General features: G+C 30.8%; 1 protein-coding gene across 1 annotated transcript in view; it reads left to right on the top strand.

Moving 5' to 3' along the window:
* The window catches only part of LOC143047364 (nardilysin-like), a 39,378-nt gene that overhangs the window by 15,828 nt on the left and 2,822 nt on the right, over nucleotides 1–20,728 (top strand). Inside the window, exons 14-27 of the mRNA XM_076220403.1 lie at nucleotides 2,132–2,236; nucleotides 2,943–3,099; nucleotides 4,159–4,209; nucleotides 5,530–5,576; nucleotides 5,939–6,014; nucleotides 6,872–6,923; nucleotides 7,856–7,939; nucleotides 8,184–8,250; nucleotides 8,737–8,864; nucleotides 9,520–9,685; nucleotides 10,344–10,418; nucleotides 10,871–11,014; nucleotides 11,867–12,003; nucleotides 14,189–14,279. Of these exons, the coding sequence (XP_076076518.1) occupies nucleotides 2,132–2,236; nucleotides 2,943–3,099; nucleotides 4,159–4,209; nucleotides 5,530–5,576; nucleotides 5,939–6,014; nucleotides 6,872–6,923; nucleotides 7,856–7,939; nucleotides 8,184–8,250; nucleotides 8,737–8,864; nucleotides 9,520–9,685; nucleotides 10,344–10,418; nucleotides 10,871–11,014; nucleotides 11,867–12,003; nucleotides 14,189–14,279 (1,380 nt within the window). The remainder of the gene's footprint in view (nucleotides 1–2,131; nucleotides 2,237–2,942; nucleotides 3,100–4,158; nucleotides 4,210–5,529; nucleotides 5,577–5,938; nucleotides 6,015–6,871; nucleotides 6,924–7,855; nucleotides 7,940–8,183; nucleotides 8,251–8,736; nucleotides 8,865–9,519; nucleotides 9,686–10,343; nucleotides 10,419–10,870; nucleotides 11,015–11,866; nucleotides 12,004–14,188; nucleotides 14,280–20,728) is intronic.

Here is a 20,728-nt window from a genome sequence, read left to right as displayed (position 1 = left end):
TTCATGAATATTTCATGAATGAACATTTTCCCGCACTATTTTTTCTATGTACGATATTTACAACTGTTTATTATTGAATAAGTAAAAGCCCGAGAATATCGAAAGAGTCCGGTATGCGAGAACAAGTTGATATTTGACCAAGTTGTCGGATAATTGACAAGTGATAATGGTTTGATTTATTTAACAATACACAGGTGATAGAATATAAAATAATCGATAATTATATGGCTTATGTCTCACGCCAAGAACATGTTAATAAGGTAAATACCGGCTTTAATAGAAAAGTGCATTGTTTTTGTCAAAACTGACATCGATCTGAAAGTTATGATGCCAAACATCAGGAACATGTATATTATTATGTTAGATATACTGTTCCCAGCAAACATCATTTGAAAACTTCTGTTATTTGAATACTAACTGTTTCACATTCCAGTGTGGATATGAGGACCTTCACTTGTTCAGCATGCTCAAGTGCATCAAACTGACAACAGACATCAGAAAAAACGTTTTAATGACAATAAGTATCATAGCATCAGTATAATTTAAAAGCAACCGAGTCATCATCTACTTCTTAGAATATTATAGCTCAGTGTATCAAGACCGAGATCAAGCTAAAGACAAGTGCTGTAAAAAATGATTTAATAACATTTGTCACGGGCCATTTACATTGTACTAGCAAACTGACTTTCTTAGTGCTTAACAATGCAGTAGCGGATCCAGAACTAATATCCTCACACTTTATTCCTGTGGCAGTAAAATTCTTTAAGATTGACCTACATGTATAATTAACAATGTGTCGTCCTAAGACTGATGCAATGATTACTAGTATATCAAATAAATGGCTCAAAACAAAAAATTCAAATAACATTGCCTCAATGGTGATTACACAGCAGAAACTAAAACGTGTTGTAGGGTTATAAGCACCTCAGATCAACATTGTATGAATCTAGTGTATATAAACTTTTTATTCCTGAGGTCATACTACTATTGTTATGCCCCCACCATAATGAGTTGTATCCTTGTTTTTTTTTTCTATAAGTATGTACGTCCCTTACTTGTACGTACATCCATACATCCAAAACTTGATTTCTGTTTTCTTTCTTTAGTTTGCCTGAACCAAATTTTATGAAACTTATACGCAATGCTTATAACCACAAAACACAAGTCAAGCTTGAATTTTGTTGGTGTCACTTTTACCATTATAGGTGTAAAGGGGTGAAATTTTCAGTTTACCCTATCAAGTATATATACCCTTATATATAAGTTTGACTTGTAGCTTTCTTCGGTTATACATTTATCAGGTGAAATTAAAACAGTCTTAAGATTTAGAAGTATAAACAAGAATGTGTCCATAGTACACGCATGCCCCATCTGCACTATTATTTTCTATGTTCAGTGGACCGTGAAAATGGAGTAAAAACTATAAATTGGCATTTAATTTAGAAAGATTAAATCATAGGGAACATCTGTAATACTAAAATAACGAGATCCAATTTGTCAGCAGTAATTAATATTACCAATAATTGATAAGATCCAGGTTGACGGATTCAAACAGAAAGATTTTGAAAGCAGAGAAAACTGTGCATCTTATATACCATGTATACTGCTTGACTTTATCAGATGACAATCCCAATACTAAAATAAGGCTTACGCATAGTTATATACTTTAATTCAGTCACAGACCCAAGATATCACGGGTGTGTTCTAGTGTGTACTAAGTTTCAAATTGATTGGACTTCACCTTCATCAAAAACTACCTCTACCAAAAACTTTAACCTGAATGGGACAGACAGATGAATGGATGGACGGACGAACGGACGCACAGACGCACAGACCAGAAAACATAATGCCCATAAATGGGGCCTGAAAAGTGAATTTTGGAAATTGCTGGCAAGACACTAGTTTAGTTTGAAAAAAAATCAAAAGTGTGATTAAATACATATTTGAAATAATACACGTCTATAACCTACATGACCTATTTGAAATAATACGCATATATAGTTGCAAACTTTCCAGAGGTGCTATCCAGCACTTTGATTAAGCCTTGTACATATACTGTTTTTCCAAGTTTGTTTATGCTGGTTCTGTATTTTTATTTTTGAATAATTTAAAATGCTGATTCTATTTATAGATTGACCCCTTAGAATATGTAGAGAAAGTAGCAGAAAACATGCATTTTTTTTCAGAAGAGGATGTTTTAACTGGAAGATCACAGTTTTATCAGTATGATGAAAAGGTAATATATCAAATAATTTATAGGAAAGCAAAAGTTTTAGACAAGATTTTGGTCAGTTCAAAAATATTTATTCAAAGAACCGATAGTATTATGTCATCAGAAAAAATGAAAATTGTGATTAGCAATTTTAGTAATTGGCAACATAATTATTAAGCATGTTATTCTGTTGAGTTAAGAATATATCTTTGCCACTATCTGTAAAATCCTTGGAATTTGTTATTTCACAGATAGAAATCAACAGAATACCAAACATAGAACCAGCTACATTTGATGTCTCGTTCACACGGACATTTAATTTGAATTGAATTCGAATTGCAAGCGAATCAAATTGGCTAACTGCGTTCACACACTCTTCTTTTTTAATTCGAATTGATTCGAATTGGCAAATTTGAATTACCCAATTCGAATTAGAAATATTTTTTTGTTAATACGAATTAAAAGTTAACGTCGTTTGGACAGTAAAGGAAATTTGACGCGCATTGTAATTCGAATTAGAATTGACGTTAGGACGTAAAACGTTTCGAATGTGAATTAAACTAATTCGAATTAGTTAATGCGAATCGAATTCAAATTACGTGAACTCAGCATTATAAAACAAGTTTCCCATTCAATTCAGGTGTGATAAAAGCTTATGTGTATGGTCTACTTAGGCAGCAGAGTAAGAACTTTTTATTTGTATTTAGACTAATTATTACTATTTTTACAGATGGTGAAATCATTTTTAGATTATATGACACCAGAGCATTGTAATGTTACATTAATGGCTAAAGAATTGGAAGAACTTTGTACAGTAGAAGAAAAATACTACAAAGTTAAATACTGCATGGAAGACTTTGACGAGAAATTAATGTTAAATTTACAAAGTAAGTATAAGGAGAAGCAAGGTTTCTATTATTTTAAAATATTGTTATGTCACAGGTAAGTATTTTAAAGCTTTCCTTACCACAAAAATCAATATCAAAGTTTTAAAATTTTGTCACAGATTCTCTTAAATAATTCTACAAAATGGCAGGAAAACTGTCGACTACTTACATAATGTGCATTTGTACTGGTTACACAAAGTGCAAATCTTGCTTATAGTGTTGTGAATGTTTATTTAGATGATAAGGGGAGGGGGAGGGGGCTCTGTGGCCAAGTGGTCTAAGTAGTTGCACTACTTTATAAATAACCTGTCAACTCTGAGGTGGTGAGTTCGAATCCTGCAAATGGAAGGTGCACTTGTCTCCAATCTTAATTGAGTAGGATTTTCCTACAGAAGGTCAGTGGTTCTCTCAAGGCACACCTGCTTCCTCCTCTAAGAAAATCTGACAGCCACGAAATAGCATGATAGTGTTGAAAGTGACTTTAAACACCAGTCAATCAATCAATCAGTTAGATTGCAGACAAGGCTGGAAAGAAGAAAATACTCATTTTATGAAATCAACTCACTCTTAAGATCACCTCAAAGCTTTTGAACTTCATGACCATGTTTTTACAATTTTTCAAGACTTTCAAAATTATAAACATATAAATTTCCAACAGATGTTTGTATAGTGATTCAAAGAAATCAAATTATTATAAAGCTCCACTTTCTTAGCACATTTGGAGACGTTTTGTAGATTGTCCAAATGGTGAAGCTTATTTCTAGCATATCTACAAATATACAAGGCTTGTGTACCATACATTTTGAATACAAATGAAAAGATTTTGATGAATTTTTTGGATGATGAAACTTAGTTCTTTCAAATTTTAATATATTTTGAATATGTACATAATGACATTTAACTTGAGTAGGTATGTATGATCATTGATAGACCTATAAACAATGAGCAAGTATTTTAAATGTTTTATAATGTCTTTCTTATTTAAGAAAAATGGTTTTAAATTATAATATTTCAACTTTATTTACTCTCTTTCTTTATTATTTCTTATTTCAATTTCAGATGTTGAGAAAAATCCAGAACTTCACTTCCCTGATCCAAATCAGTATATTGGTAAAGTATTAATATAGCATCAAAACAGATTCTTCTTCCCCTTTTAAACGTCAACCTTCTTTTTAAGGATTACACATGTAAATGTAGAGATGTAGTCTGCATTTTCAATTAAAATGTGTTATTAATTATACCCCCGCTTGGAAAAAAGGGGGGGGGGGGTGTAATGTTTAACCTCTGTCTGCCATCAGTCAGTCGTACTGTCCATCAGTCAGTCGTACTGTCCATCAGTCAGTCGAACTGTCCATCAGTCTGTCTGTCCATCAGTTCGTTAGTCCGTCTGTCCCATGAATATCTTTCGTCACATTTTTCTCAGAAACTACAATACAAGGATTTCTGAAATTTGGTTTCAGGGTTCATATAAGTCAGCTATACCGTGTGATGCGTTTTCAGATTCATCACTGTATAACTTCCTATTTACCGAACACTCGTATGATTTTACACATGATAGCCAAGTTGAAAATTTTCGTCACATTTTTCTCAGGAACTACAATACAAGGATTTCTGAAATTTGGTTTCAGGGTTTATATAAGGGCTATTCCAGAAAAAAAGGTATGATGGAGTTGGAAGGCAGTTTGTCACAGCACCTACAACCCAGACAATTGTAATTGAGAATCCCAGTGTATTATACATGTGAAAAGTTGCTCTGATACCCATCACCCATGTATTATTAATCCTCCCATACATTTTTTCTGGAATAGCCGTAAGTCAGCTATACTGTAATATGCGTTTTCAGATTCATCACTCGACAACTTTCTGTTAACCGAACACTTGTATGATTTTACACATGATAGCAAAGTTGAAAATTTTCGTCACATTTTTCTCAGGAACTACAATACAAGGATTTCTGAAATTTGGTTTCAGGGTTTAAATAAGTCAGCTATACCGTGTGATGCGTTTTCAGATTCATCACTCAACAACATCCTGGTTAGCGAACACTTGCATATTATTCACTATTAAAATTATCCACAGTTTTACTTGTTTGTAGTTTTTTAAACAATAAAATTTAGCATTGTTTTTTTTTTGGCACTAACTCAATTTTGTACATCTTCTACAACAAATAATTTTCTTTAAAACATCATTCATTAGCATAAACAGTTTATGTTTCATTGTTAAGAATGTTAAAAGACTGTTGTTTGCTCTATGGTTGGGTTGTTGTCTCTTTGATACATTCCCTATTTCCATTCTCAATTTTATTGCATGTTTAATTTGCTGCATTTTTTATTATAATTAAAAAAAATAAGGTGTAATCTGCATCCTTAGATACCATATGCATGAAAATGATTATAATGTTATTAACTCACTAAGTTGATATTTTTGTAGCCACAGATTTTGATCTTAAACAAGTGAAAGAAGAGTCTTGTACTAAAGTAAGTAAGTATGTACTAGACAATCAAATAAATATTTCAAAATACTCATCAAATTAAAAAAAAATATATTCTCCTAATGAGTTGGTTAAGTTTTGTTTTTTTTTAAATAGCAAAAAAAACTTTACTGACTTCACAGTAAATGTTTTACCACCACTGTTTACCTATAATTAATCTTTTAGAAATATAAAAACAAACAATTTGGGTATCCATCCATTGATTAATTTAATATTTACCAGGGTGTAAAATTATGACTTTTAGTATGTTGGCTGCAAGCTTTCAATGGTTCTTCCATTGCTCACAATGTAACTAAATATCATTTGGAACAAATAGTTTTATAATGTCAATAAACCTGTTTTTTTCAGTACCCAGTTTTGCTGAAAGAAGACAGCTTCATAAAAATATGGTACAAAAAGGACAGTAAATTTTGTGTCCCTAAAGGTACAGTAAGCATGTTAAATTATCTAATTTATGAAGAGAGTGTGTGGTCATAGCATGGAGACATTATGAAAGAGTCATTAATGTTAACAAAAACCATCAATGTATAATTCTAATGCAATTTTTATGTAATAATTTTTTTCATTGGCTAAAAGTTACCGTCAAGTTGACCAGGCGTAACCCGCCATTTTCAATTGATTGGATCAATGAATTTTAGATTAATACAATATAATCGAAATTAAAACAACACCAACCTTGAATTCGCCGTTTAAATGTGATTGTATCAGAATTTGAAGCGTAGAGGTAACATAATCACCACCAGTTTGTAAGTTTTCATTTGTATGACGTCACGTTTAGCCACAAGGTCTCTGCGCAAAATTCATTCGTAAAGATTTGCGGAATTTGTTTGTTTGTTAAATTTGTACATTTTTTCAAGCTCTAACATATTATTAAGAGTTGCCGCCGTCAAATCGGCAATTGACAGTGGCAACTCTTCAACTACAGTACTGTTATTCCTTAATTTAAACCTAACCAAGACCTTGTTATTGAATCACGTAACTTGAAGTAACACTTGCCAAGACATACTTAATTTACAAAACAGTCATTATAAAAAAGAAGATGTAGTGTGATTGCCAATTCAAAAACTCTTCACAAGAAAACAAATGACACAGAAATTAACCACTAAAGGTCACTGTACAGCCTTCAATAATGAGCAAAGCCCATATCACATAGTCAGTTTATAATATTTAGAGAAGATCAATTTTCCTATCCTTGTTAATTATGTTAATATCACTAATCATGTTGTAAAATGAACATTTAAATATTATTGATATATGAATTATTTTTTTAATCAATTTTAGGGTACATACATGTTCACCTTATGAGTCCTGTCACATACAAAACCTTGGAGAAGTAAGTCAACTAAATCAAATATTTAGGTTTTTTCAAAACTTTTTTTTCCCAACTTGTGACATTTTTGTGACAATTTCCTAGTATAATTTATTTGATATTAACCTAGACATAATGAATGCTCTGGACATTGTACAAAATTGTAAAAAGGTGGACAAGGAACCTAGTCAGATACCTTGTCATTTGTAGCAGACAGCTGGATAGGTTTTCTAAAGAGTAAACATGGTGCATTCCCTTTTAAGTTGATTTTCATTCTTAAGTTAATGATAAAGTTATTTAAGGTACTGAAGTCGGTCTATATTTTAGAGAGAAAAATACGCCTTTTGAAAGAAAATCAGATTTTTTTATAAGATAAGATAAGATAAGATAAGATAAGATAAGATAAGATAAGATAAGATAAGATAAGATAAATTTTATTTTCCAAATTAGGTCCCCAGGGGGGCATATACACATAACATATATGATTGATACAACATACAGTATTTTACATAACATTGTAAAATAAACTATTGAAATAGTCATACAGGTATTATTTGTTAAATAAAAAAGTATTTGAGAGTTGCTACTCCAGAGATGTGGCAAACCCCATTTATTTATTTACTTTTTTTTCTCACTTGATTTTATAATATTTTGCTGAAAATGTATAGATATAAAATATAAAATAAATGATTGTTTAGCTGCAACAGACACCAAGGGACGATGCTCTAGGATTGTGATCTTAAAAGCTCTAACAATCCTCCTCGTATCTGATGCAGAAAAACAAACACAAATGAAAAAAAGTTTATGTATATTCACAGCAAATAGCATATACTGCAGTAAACAGGTATTGAGAATAGTGTAGGTTTCCCTACTGCAACAGACACCAACATGTTTGAAAACAGTTTTATTTTGAAAAGCATTTATACATGGTTATTTTATATATTTTTTTTTTGTAGTGCTACCATGTTTGATATATACATCAACCTGTTAACACAGATACTGAATGAAGTAACATATTCAGCAGTTATGGCTGACTATGAGTAAGTATGAACACTTTTAGAACACTTTTAGGTGTGTTTATTAGATTTTGAAATCTTTAAAGTTTAAACTACCATAAATGTCATTAAAAGAAAGAGGTATTAGAGTACAAATGAATAAAACTTATGTAGACAAGCTATACTTTAAGTCCTGACCAAATCTGGGGAATTAAATATAAACTCTGAGAAAATCCTCTGTATAAACATAGTCTATATGGAAAAAAATGTTGTTTCATTTCTATTTCAGTTTTTCAATAGACGGCCATAAGACAGGAATGGAGATTATAATGGACGGCTTTTCTCACAAACTTCCTGTAAGATCATTTTAATGTTGTTATTCATTATTTGCATAAGTATAATTTAGTTTGATATAGCAGTCAATGAAATGTTATATAATGTACAGAAAAGAGATTTACAAGGAGCAAATAAAAACGTTTACTCCAACATATAGTTGATGGTTCTAATGGGGTACCTTTGTGATGAAAAATGGTAAAAATTCTTACCCAATGACATTAACAGTAATTTTTGGTGCATGAAGATAAAATGTACACTTTCTTTTAGACCATAAAAAAAACAACTGATTTTGAAAAATAACGGTAAATATTAATCGAAAAAAATTACGGTAACCTCTGACTAATAACAACTTTTTACATAGAACCATGTCAAACAAGATCTCTTTTCTTAAATATTTGTTTACAAAAAGTGTATTATGGATGTCCCAGTTGATTGTGAAAGCTTCCTTGTAGGCTAGCTAAAATTTATATTGCAACATTGTTAAGTATGAACAATTTTTTTTATAGGAACTGTTAAAAGCAGTAATGCATGAGGTGTTTAATTTAGAAACTACAGAAAAGTTTTATCAGGCTATCTGTGCAGAGCTTAAAAAGTCTTATCACAATACTATGCTCAGAACAGATGAATTATGCAGGTATTTTGGTTAAAACTTTTAAAATTTATCATGAATTATTGTGAACCAAATGAAACATTTCCACAGAGTGATCAGTCAACAAAATGGTTTACCCTTGTTTTGCTTTCAATGTTGTCATGCTTTTCCTTCTAATAGCTGAACACATCTAGTTCATGTGTAACTCATCTCTAGCTAAGGGGTTTAATTGAAGGTGACATAAATACAAATTCATTTGAGGTTGGATTTTACTTGCAGGTAAATAATACATCAGAAATTTTGACAAATTTTGGGCCAAACTGACTGCTTATATGATGTGGTGTTAGCAACTTTAGATCACCATACAGCCTTCTACCTTTGCAAATCCCTTTCTGTAAAGTAGGCTATAGAAGGCCTTACATGACAAAATGAAAAACAATTCTGTTGAGAAAACTAACTGCTAGATTATTTTAAAACAATATACAAAAAACAATTATGACAAATAGCAACCAATAACAACCACTGAACTAGATGTTTCTGACTTGAGACAGGCACATACAGAATAACCTGTTGTACCCTGGCATAACAACACAACATAAGAACAACTGTAAAAATTGGTTGGAAATGGCTATGACTTTTGCTTGTGTAATTTATATCATTTTAACCTCACCCCCATTTGATAATTATTTATATTTTTCAGATCTGTGAGATTTGCTGTTCTAGAACCAGTTCAGTGGACTTATGCAGAAAAATGTCTTGTTGTGAATAGTCTGTCCAAAGATTTTGTCAAATTCATGAAGTTTGTCAAAGAATTTCAGTCTAAACTGTTTATAGAGGCCTTTGTCAATGGAAATTTCACACCAGAGGTAAGTATATATAACATGAAAATGCTCTGTAAAATTAACTTTTAGAAACGCATTTGTCTGGTTGAGGACACTTGGGTTTGTAATTGTGAATAGTGTTTTAGTTCTAAAAGCTTTTTTAAACAAATAGTTTAGCAAGACTGGTTTATGCAATTTATATTTTTTTGGCATTATATCTTAACCTTTTTTTCTAGATTATATTTTACTTCAGTATGCTACTTTATATTGAAAGGGTGTTTTTGGTGGTTAAATTCTACAACACTTTGATTCAATTGGTGTATTTTGTGGTTAAATTCTACAACACTTTGATTCAATTGGTGTATTTGGTGGTTAAATTCTGCCACTTGGGCTTCTATCTCCCTTTTAGTATGCAACATTATTTGAACATATTTGTTTGAGTATATACTGGTATTTAGATTTGTAGTTTAAGATTCAAGCCAAAATTTGGCGCCCATTCAACATTCATTTGCATTGACCTATTTTCTGCATTCATCCTGGTCAACATACCTTGAAGAACTTACTGATTGCATTAACTTTTTATTTGTTCATGTTCTGAATATGATTGAAATATTTGCCACTGGATATTAAACAAGCAACTACTCAATCAAGTAGTTTTCTGAGATGTTTCTTTTAATTGATTGATTGAAAATTTTATTTAAAGGAAGCTCTGAGTTATGCTGACATAATGACGAGTCATATGTCTGGTGAAGCTGTACCTCATGACCACCAGTTCAAGGTATGTGGTGTAAATATTTTCAATCTCAGTTCTTTCTGACAGAGAAACAAATAGAGAAGAAACTAACTACAGACCTCATAACTAATTAAATCAAATTTACTTTTAGGAATTAGATATGCAAACAATTTATGCATGAAAAACGCATAGTCAATCTTACGAGAGAAGATCTATTTCCAGTAACAGACTATTATATATCCACTATAACATAAAGGTCTGGAAAATATAAGGTTTCTCTAAAAAGTATCACAACAAAAATAATGAGATGTGGTATGATTGCACATGAGACAAGTATCCAAAAGACAAATGGAATGGCAACTAAAAAGGAAAACATGTTTGAAGAAAAAATATATAAATTTTAATTGAATATAGCTGTTTCTTAACTTTTGTAAATGTAAATTTTATAATTTATTAAGAAACTATGACAGATATATATTTGTGTTTTGTAATTGTAGCTGTTACTAAGAGAGGTACCAAAGTCCTCCTACTACTGTCAACAGTACAGTCACAATCTATCTGATGCCAACTCTACATTGGCAGTGTACCTACAGTCTGAACCAGGAACATTTCACACTAATTGTTTAAACCAATTATTACAGGTAAAATTATGTACCTTTTATAAAATTCAAACTCAACCTTAATTTCCACCAGGTTTGTTGAAAAGGAATACTTAGTTTTAGAAAGTAAACAAGAGAAAGAGTGTGATACTGTATACGCCAAAATCATTTGAAACTAGACACAAAAAAAGCCTGTATACAATCTTTAACCAAGAGAGATCTAGATTGATAAAAGTGTGTAAAATCGTAAATAACTAGGCTGATGAATACATCTTTGATTTATGCTGGAATATTTAAGAAATTACAAATTTTTGTCAAGTCTTCGAATTTTGTCGAAAAAGTGAGACATAGCAATCCTACATTCCGTCGTGGACTGTGTCCACAAATATTCACTGTGTGGTTAAAGTTTTTGAAATTTTAATAACTTTCTTAAACTATCCTGGATTTGTACCAAACTTGGACAGAAGCTTCTTTATGATCAAAAGCTAGTATCTAGAAGGAAATTTTGTTAAAATTTTGTACCTGTTTTTTTACTTATAAATGGACTCCAGTTAACATTACATACAGTCTGAATTTAAGATTTTTAAACATTTATTAGATTCATTTTCCTGGATTTTTACCAAACTTGGACAGAAGCTTCTTACAAGCAAAAGATAGTATCAAGAGGAATATTTTTCTTTATTTTTTTCCTTATTTTTGTTGAGCCTGCAATTAACAGCAAAAGAAGGTGAATCACTGGGTTCTGCGGAACCCTTATGAATTTTTTGTTTTTAAATGTAATACCAACTATCTGATGTAACCAGTAATAAAACATTTAAAAAAAATTTTAGTTGATGTATCCTTTTATAAACAGAATCAGTATAAAACTTTATTTCTCTCCATTTCAAACAACAGGCCAGAATGAAGGAACCCTGTTTTGACACATTGAGAACAAAACACCAGCTTGGCTATGAGGTGTATAGTCAGAACCTTGTCACTAATGGTATACTGGGAATGTCAATTGTGGTAGAATTCCAAGCTCATAAATTCAGGTAATTCTGATATGATAGATATATGGTCAGATCATATGTTTTTGTACGTCATATGAATTTGTACTATGCATGCCATGAATTAACAATTGAAATTGTGACTTGACAATGCATTCTTTATAGTACGAACCCCCATGAGACAAGGATACTGTGGATTCATATTAATTTGATGAATACCAATTTTCATGGAAACAGGGAAACCACAATTTAATTTTTTTTCCGAAATACAAAATTTTTATAGGAATGTGTGCAGAATGTAGAAAGACCATGGAATTAAATATCCACAAAATTGTAAGTTTTCCTCAATCCACGGAAATTGATGAATCAACAGCAGAGCATACGATTAAAGAAGCAACATTTTTAGCTCACCTGGCCTAAAAGGCGTCCGTCGTCGTCCGGCGTCCGTCGTCCGTCGTCGTTAACTTTTACAAAAATCTTCTCCTCTGAAACTACTGGGCCAAATCAAACCAAACTTGGCCACAATCATCATTGGGGTATCTAGTTTAAAAAATGTGTCCAGTGACCCGGCCAACCAACCAAAATGCAGTTTTTGGCTTATAACTCAAAAACCAAAGCATTTAGAGCAAATCTGACATGGGGTATAATTGTTTATCAGGTCAAGATCTACAAAATGTATCTGCACTGAAATTTTCAGATGAATTGGACAACCCGTTGTTGGGTTGCTGCCCCTAAATTGACAATTTTAAGGAAATTTTACTGTTTTTGGTTATTATCTTGAATATTTTTATAGATAGAGATAAACTGTAAACAGCAATAATGTTCAGCAAAGTAAGACTTTCAAAAAGGTCAACATGACCAAAATGGTCAGTTGACCCCTTTAGGAGTTATTGCCCTTTATAGTCAATTTTTAACCATTTTTTGTAAATCTTAGTTATCTTTTACAAAAATCTTCTCTGAAACTACTGGGCCAAATTAATCCAAACTTGGCCAAAATCATCATTGGGGTATCTAGTTTAAAAAATGTGTGACGTGACCCTACCAACCAACCAAAATGGCCGCCATGGCTAAAAATAGAACATAGGGGTAAAATGTAGATTTTGGCTTATATCTCTGAAACCAAAGTATTTAGAGCAAATCTGACAGGGATAAATTGTTTATCAGGTCAAGATCTATCTGCCCTGAAATTTTCAGACAAAACAGACACCCTGTTGTTGGGTTGCTGCCCCAGAATTAGTAATTTTAAGGAAATTTTGCAGTTTTTGGTTATTATCTTGAATATTATAATAGATAGAGATAAACTGTAAACAGCAATAATGTTCAGCAAAGTAAGATCTACAAATAAGTCAACGTGACCAAAATTGTCAAGTTACCCCTTAAGGAGTTCTGGCCTTTATAGTCATTTTTTAACAATTTTCATAAATTTTTGTAAATTTTTGTAAATTTGTAGAATATATTTTCCACTGTAATTACTGGGCCAAGTTCATTATAGATAGAGATAACTGTAGCAAGAAGAATGTCCAGTAAAGTAAGATCTACAAACACATCATGATCACTAAAACACAATTTTGTCATGAATTTATCTGTGTCCATTGTTTAATATGCCCATAGACCAAGGTGAGCGACACAGGCTCTTGAGAGCCTCTAGTTTTTAATTGTAATTATTCATGAAAAATTTGGTTAAATAAATCATGGTCATTCCAGTTTTAAAAATTCCAACAATGATTCAAAAACTTATTATATATAGTTAAGAGATTATAGACCAAGAACTGTAAAAAGGAGAGAATACAAAGAGATCTGAGGTTTATGTCAACAACAAGTTAACATTAATAGGCATCACAAAAGTGAAACATTCAGTTGTTACCCTTAGCCAATCAAACACTAATTAATTTCTCAAAATTAAACATTCATATTTTATCATGTGACCTTTTAAAAAATGAGTTATTGATATAGCACTTGGAAATGGGAAGGAAAAAAACACTTTATCAGAGACTACAAAATCCCAAACGATTACAACAATTATAATGAGAAACACTAACATATGTTCTGGAGTAAATATTGACACAGAACCATGTGGCAGTTAGATAAAAAAAACTCAAGTGAACTCAGAGAAGAATTCATTTCAACGCTAAGCATTTCTCAGTACAGAAGAATTCATTGCATTCAGTATGAAAGAAAATATTTTGCCTCTAGTTGTAACATAACCATTTTGATTTTGTTTTATCTTTAGTATGTTGGAAGTAGACAATCACATTACAAAGTTCTTAGAAGATTTCAACACCACTATTGATGATATGACAGAGACAGAGTTCAGTAGTTTGGTAAAATATTTTAAGTATTAAAATTGTAAAAAAAAATGTTTATTTTATTCTACCAAAGTAAATCATGTTATGTATTGGTCCAAAATATTTCCTTTTAATAATGACTCAAGGTTACATCATTGTACAGTAATTTGTACTAGTTATTTATTTGTTGCTCAATTTGAAAGAGTTTATTTTCATACTACTGCAATTTTCGTTGTATATTGGTATCACGTTGTCATCGTCTGCTTCGTTGTCTGCGTCATCCAAAGACAGATGGTTTCAGATAATAACTTTAGTATAAGTAATAGAAATCTATGAAATTTTAACGCAAGGTTTATAACCACAAAAGAGGGGTAAAGATTGATTTTGGGGATTATGGTCCTACCAGTGTAGGAATTAGGGGCCAAAAAAGGGCCCAAATAAGCCTTTTTGATGTTTCCAGACAAAAACTTGTGTTTAAGTGAACGAATCTCTCTGAAATTATACCACAAGTTTCCATACTACACAGGGATGGTTAGGATTGATTTGGGGAGGGGATATTGGCTCAAACCATTTAGGAATTAGGACAAAAAAGGGTTTTTCTGGTTAAAGGACAATTAAAACAATAGAAAAAAATAGAATTATCGCCCCTTAACCAAGGTCTAGTGGTGAATAGCTCTGATGAAAAAATCATAAAAAGTGTATATTTATAGAACAGTAAGTCATTAAAACAATGTCTAACAATCAAACAATGATACCAGAACAACAAAATGAAAGCAACAAGCAAGATTTCGATGGTAAACAACCTGAAATTGACAAATCTCCGTCCGGTGGTAGCGAAAATATCTCGGCGCCATCTTTCTCCAATGTTGTCAAACATCATAATGCAAATTATCAGGCCTACAGTGATCCTGAACCAAAGCTTACAGGAGTCAAACCTATCTTCATTTAAGAATCAGACTTCTTTGGCAACAAATCTCCACCAAAAGAACTTTGGATAACACATGTTGAAATCTACAAAGCACTTGAACACAAGATCAAACCGCAGTTTGTAAGAGGCATACAAAGAATAAAACAAATGTGGAGAATATATTTAGACACTGCGGAAGACAGAATGCTGTTGCTAACAGAAGGTATCACCCTAAGAAACAAGACGATACCCCTGCATTCTCAGAATCCATACTATCAAAAGGATGAGTGGTTAACAACAACAATAAGAGTTAAAAACATCCCACTATCAGCAGATGACGGTCAAATTGACAGAGAATTAAGACAAAAAAACATAGATGTCATCAGTATTAACAGAGAAAGACTCAGGGTTGACAACTTGGTTACCCACTGCTGGACAGGTGACAGAATAGTGTTATGCAAAAAGTTTGACAAACCACTTTCAAGATTTCTTACAATAGGTAAATACACAGCAAGAATATATCACTTTGGTCAATTGAAAGATACAGACATGTTCTTATGTAACAAATGCCAACTGAAAGGACATAATATACACAACTGTCCAAATGAGTGGAAATGCAGATTATGCAATGAATATGGTCATAAAATGCTTGAATGCCCTACCTTTATAAAAAAGAACAGTGAAAAACAATCTGAAACAGAAGGAGAAGAGCAACAAGAAACAACAATAGCTATAGATGAAGAAAGTCAACAAAATGAAACTCCCATAGAAAATGACAAAATAGAGGAAACTGATGAACAATCTAATTTAACAGAAGGAGATGATGAAGACATTCTGGCACATTCTATGTCACTGAACAAAGAAACAACACCAGGAAACAACAAAAAAGAAAGAAAGAAAGCAAGAAAAGCTGCTAACAAGTCTGCAAAAAAGGAAGAACAAAAGTGTGACTCCTCTGAACAACAGGCATCAAAATCAGCAGAAGCAAACAAAAATTCATCATCAACTCAACCTGACATTTCGAAATTTTTAACCCCCAACAATAAATCAAAAGCAGCAAAGGAAAGAACCCCACCAACACCCAATCAACCAGATGGGAAAAGACAATCCGTACATCTATAAATTATAGAACATTTTATATATAAAAAACAAAAAAAAAACAAAAAAAAAAACATGTATGTTTATTTGTCTTGTCTATTGTATTTATGTTTGTGTGTATTAAGTAATTATATAAAGATAATTGAATGGAACAAGGATTCAAAAACAAATGTTACAAGAGTAGATATGAAAAAAAGAAAAGTAAAACTTTTCAAACATTGTATTATAATATACATGTATATCTTTATGCTAATGTTACTATTGACAGAAGTATCTTTGATAATACCAAAAACAAAAAATGATTCAGATAAAAACAATTATATTAGAAAAGTTAAACTGTATGATTTCTATTTAAAACCTTTTGGGATTAGAACTTCTATCTATAGTAAACGTACTCAAAAATATCAAATCAGAAGAAAAGATTTACGTACCATAACATCTCTTCTTAGAACATCTGAACACCATAAATCATGTAAAGTAACTGAAAATAGAAAAAAGGAAAATATTAAGAAAAAAAATAAATAAACACTGTCAAAATGTTACGAAAAACAAAACATCAAAAACAAGCAGTACTCTACTAGAATTTCATAGATTTGACAATATTTACACATTACTAAGTGAGAAAACTAGAAATAGATTATTATTTTTTCACTGTCAAAACCATACATTTGTTTTAGTTTGTAAACAGCAAAACATTTTTGTAATTTCAGTTATTATAGTTCTGTATACAATATGTATTATATATTTCAAGTATGTAGTAATTGTGTATGAGTATGTTTTATATGCTGTTTCAAAATTAACATCTAGATATCGATCAAAACACTATCGTGAAACAGACTATAACAATATTGTTATAATCCAATTACAAAAAAGAAAATTGTTTAAAGTAATTATTTTCACAGGTAACTCCCACGTTAAAAAGAATACTTTAAAAATGCCACCCAAACATAAAGTACGCTCACTAAGTAAACGTAATAAAAAAATCGAACAACTTTTAATCAAAATATGCTAAATAACCTACACATTTGTACAGCAAATGTTAAAGGACTTCGAGATAAACAAAAGAGATTGAGACTTTATCAATGGATAAAAAATCAGAAATGTAAAATATCTTTTATTCAAGAAACCCATTTCAATACATCCCTAGAAAACGCTCTAACTATAGAATCAGATCATTCTTGTTATTATAGTTACGGAAAGACTTCCAGCAGAGGAGTAGCAATATTAATTAATAACAAACTAGACTATAAATTAATAGACGAGCATAAAGATTTAGAAGGTCGAATAATTATGATAAATATTGAATTTGAAAATATAATATATTCTCTTATAAACATATATGCCCCAAATATAGAATCTGAAAGAAATAGCTTCTACAAAAAATTAAATGACTTTTTAAACAAAAACGCAATAGGTACAATAATTTTAGGAGGAGATATGAACGACGCCCTTAAAAATGTAGATAGGAAAAGTTCAAATATTCATAAAAAAGCAAGTAAACCAGTCAATAGCCTAAAAAATCTAATAAAATCAAATGATCTTATAGATATATGGAGACACGTTAACCCTCAAAAGATCCAATATACATGGAGACGTAAAAATCCAGTTCAGTCTAGTAGAATTGACATGTTCCTAGTTAAAAAAGATTTCGTGTTAAACGTAAAGTCATGTGATATTAGGCCTATTCTTATTAAAAGTACTGACCACCAAGCAGTATCAATACAATTACAATCTGTATCATCTGAAACAAGAGGCCCGGGGTATTGGAAAATTAACAACGGTATTCTCAACGAACAAGAATACGAAGACAAAATAAATAAAATTACTATTATACAAAAACATAGTAATGAGATAGGAAAAAATGAAATAGATCCTAGACTTCTGTGGGACTCCCTCAAATTAGAAATAAAGGAATACAGTATTCAGTACAGTATAAGTAAAGCTAAACTGAGAAAAAATGTAACGCGTAATTTAGAACTACAATTAAAAATATTATATGAAAAATCTAATAATGAAGATAATGATTTTATAAAAGAAAAAATATCCACTTTAGAGAAAGAGCTAGAAAATCAATATGAATACAAAGCAAAAGGAGCTCAAATAAGATCAAAACAAGAGTGGGTAGAAAAAGGAGAAAAAAATAATGCATATTTTCTAGGTCTTGAAAAATCTAAACAAACGAAAAAGACAATACTTAAACTGAGAAACAATAAGGGGGAAATAGTAACAGATCAAGATGAAATATTAAATCTTGAAAGAAATTTTTATGCTAATCTATATGACACTAAACAAAAACCGGATATAGATGTTAAAAAATACATTTCTGAAACAAAACATAATTATAAACTGTCAGAAGAAGAAAGTAAGTCTTGTGACGGAAACGTAACGTTAGAAGAATTAACCATTGCAGTCAATAATCTAAAGATAAACAAAAGTCCGGGAATGGACGGAATAAGTATAAACTTTTATAAAAAGTTTTGGGAACTTCTTGGACCGCTGCTTGTAGAAATTTTTAATTTTAGCTTTGAAAATAAACATCTTCCATTTACGCAAAGACAAAGTTTACTGAATCTAATTTATAAAAAAAATGATCCTTTAGAACTGGCAAATTATAGACCAATATCATTATTGAATAGTGATTACAAAATACTCTCATACACTCTAGCTTTAAGAATAAAAAAAATCTTAAATTTAATCATTAATGCTGATCAAACAGGATACATAAAGAACAGATTTATAGGTTTTAATTTACGCCAAATACAAGATGTAATAGATTACGCAGATAAGTTTAATATAGAAGGAGCAATTTTATTCATAGATTTTTCGAAAGCTTTCGACACATTAGAATGGAATTTTATGTATCATACTTTAGAATATTTTGGTTTTGATAAACCCTTCGTAAATTGGATAAAAACCTTGTATACAAATATAAATAGTTCTATATTTAATAACGGCTGGATATCTGCCCCCTTTAGACCCCTAAGAGGTATCCGGCAGGGGTGCCCGTGCTCTTCTTTACTTTTCGTAATGTCAGTAGAAATAATGGCTAACCAACTAAGGCAAAACAACAATATAAGAGGCATAGAATTAAAAATTGATAGTAAAACACATTGCTTAAAAATCACGCAAGTGGCTGATGATACAACTCTATTCCTAAAATCTAAAGAAGAAATCCGAACAGCATTAAATATAATCGAAATTTTTGGAACCTATTCTGGATTACAACTTAACAAAAATAAAACGGAAGGAATTTGGATTGGTAAACTAAAGCATTGTAGAGATAAAGTAGATGAGATTAATTTCACGGACAAACCTGTTAAAGTGCTAGGTATATATTTCGGCATTAATAAAAAAGATTGTGAAAAATTAAATTGGGATACTAGATTTGAAAAGAGTTGAAATCTGATTACATCGTGGAAAAAAAGAAACTTAACCATTTTAGGTAAAATTCTAATAGTTAAAACTCTCATTATACCACAATTTACTTTTTTAGCAAATGTTACAGTTTTAAGTAACTCAAAAATAGTTGATATAGAAAGAGAAATCTTTAGTTTCATATGGAATAGTAAGAAAGACAAAGTTAAAAGAAATACTTTGGTAGCAGATTACAACCAGGGAGGGCTTAAAATGACTGACATAAAAAGCTACTTCTCCTCTCTTAAAATAAGATGGGTCTCTAGATTGCTACAGGCAAAACAAGAAAATTGGACATTGATACCAAAGCTATTTTTAAATAAATTAGGAGAAAATTTCCTCATTTTTAGAATGAATTTAAACAACCAAACTTTAAAAAAACTAGATTACATAACTAAGGACATTCCAGAATTTTACTTAGAAATAATAAAAAGTTGGATTCTATTTCATGAAACGAACAACACAGAATTGAAAAACTTTGTCGAAATAAGAAAGCAAGTTATATGGGGTAATAAATTTATAAAATTTCAAAACAAGCCGCTTATTATGCTTAACTGGATACACAGTGATTTTATTTATATTAACGATATTATTGACGATAATGGAAAAATTGCCCAAGATAAAATATTTAAAAGACTGCGAAACACTAAAAATTGGATAGCAGAAATTTCAAAAGTCAAAAACTCAATTCCAACCTCATGGCTAAAAGCTTTAGCTACGGAAGAATCCATCAAATCAAAAGTAAATTTTAACCGATTATTTATCAATATAAACAAAGAAAACATTGAAACTGAAAATTTAAGCAACAAAAACGTGTATCAATTGCTCGTTCAAAAAACAATTTCTCCAAACATTGGCATAAATAAATGGAAAAATGAATTACAAATAAATTATAATTTTACCAACTATATGTTTAAGTTTATACACCAACATTTAAAACTGAATAAACTTAAAATGTTTAGATGGAAATTAATAAGTTGCATTTTACCAAATAGAGAAAATCTCTACAAATGGAAAATCGACACTAGTCCATTTTGTCAACTTTGTCAACTTAAAGACACGTATC

The sequence above is a fragment of the Mytilus galloprovincialis genome, chromosome 1 (assembly GCF_965363235.1).
Source record: "Mytilus galloprovincialis chromosome 1, xbMytGall1.hap1.1, whole genome shotgun sequence".
NCBI lineage: Eukaryota > Metazoa > Mollusca > Bivalvia > Mytilida > Mytilidae > Mytilus > Mytilus galloprovincialis.
Note: the sequence above shows the minus strand (reverse complement) of the source record. Positions and strands in the feature narration are given on the sequence as shown.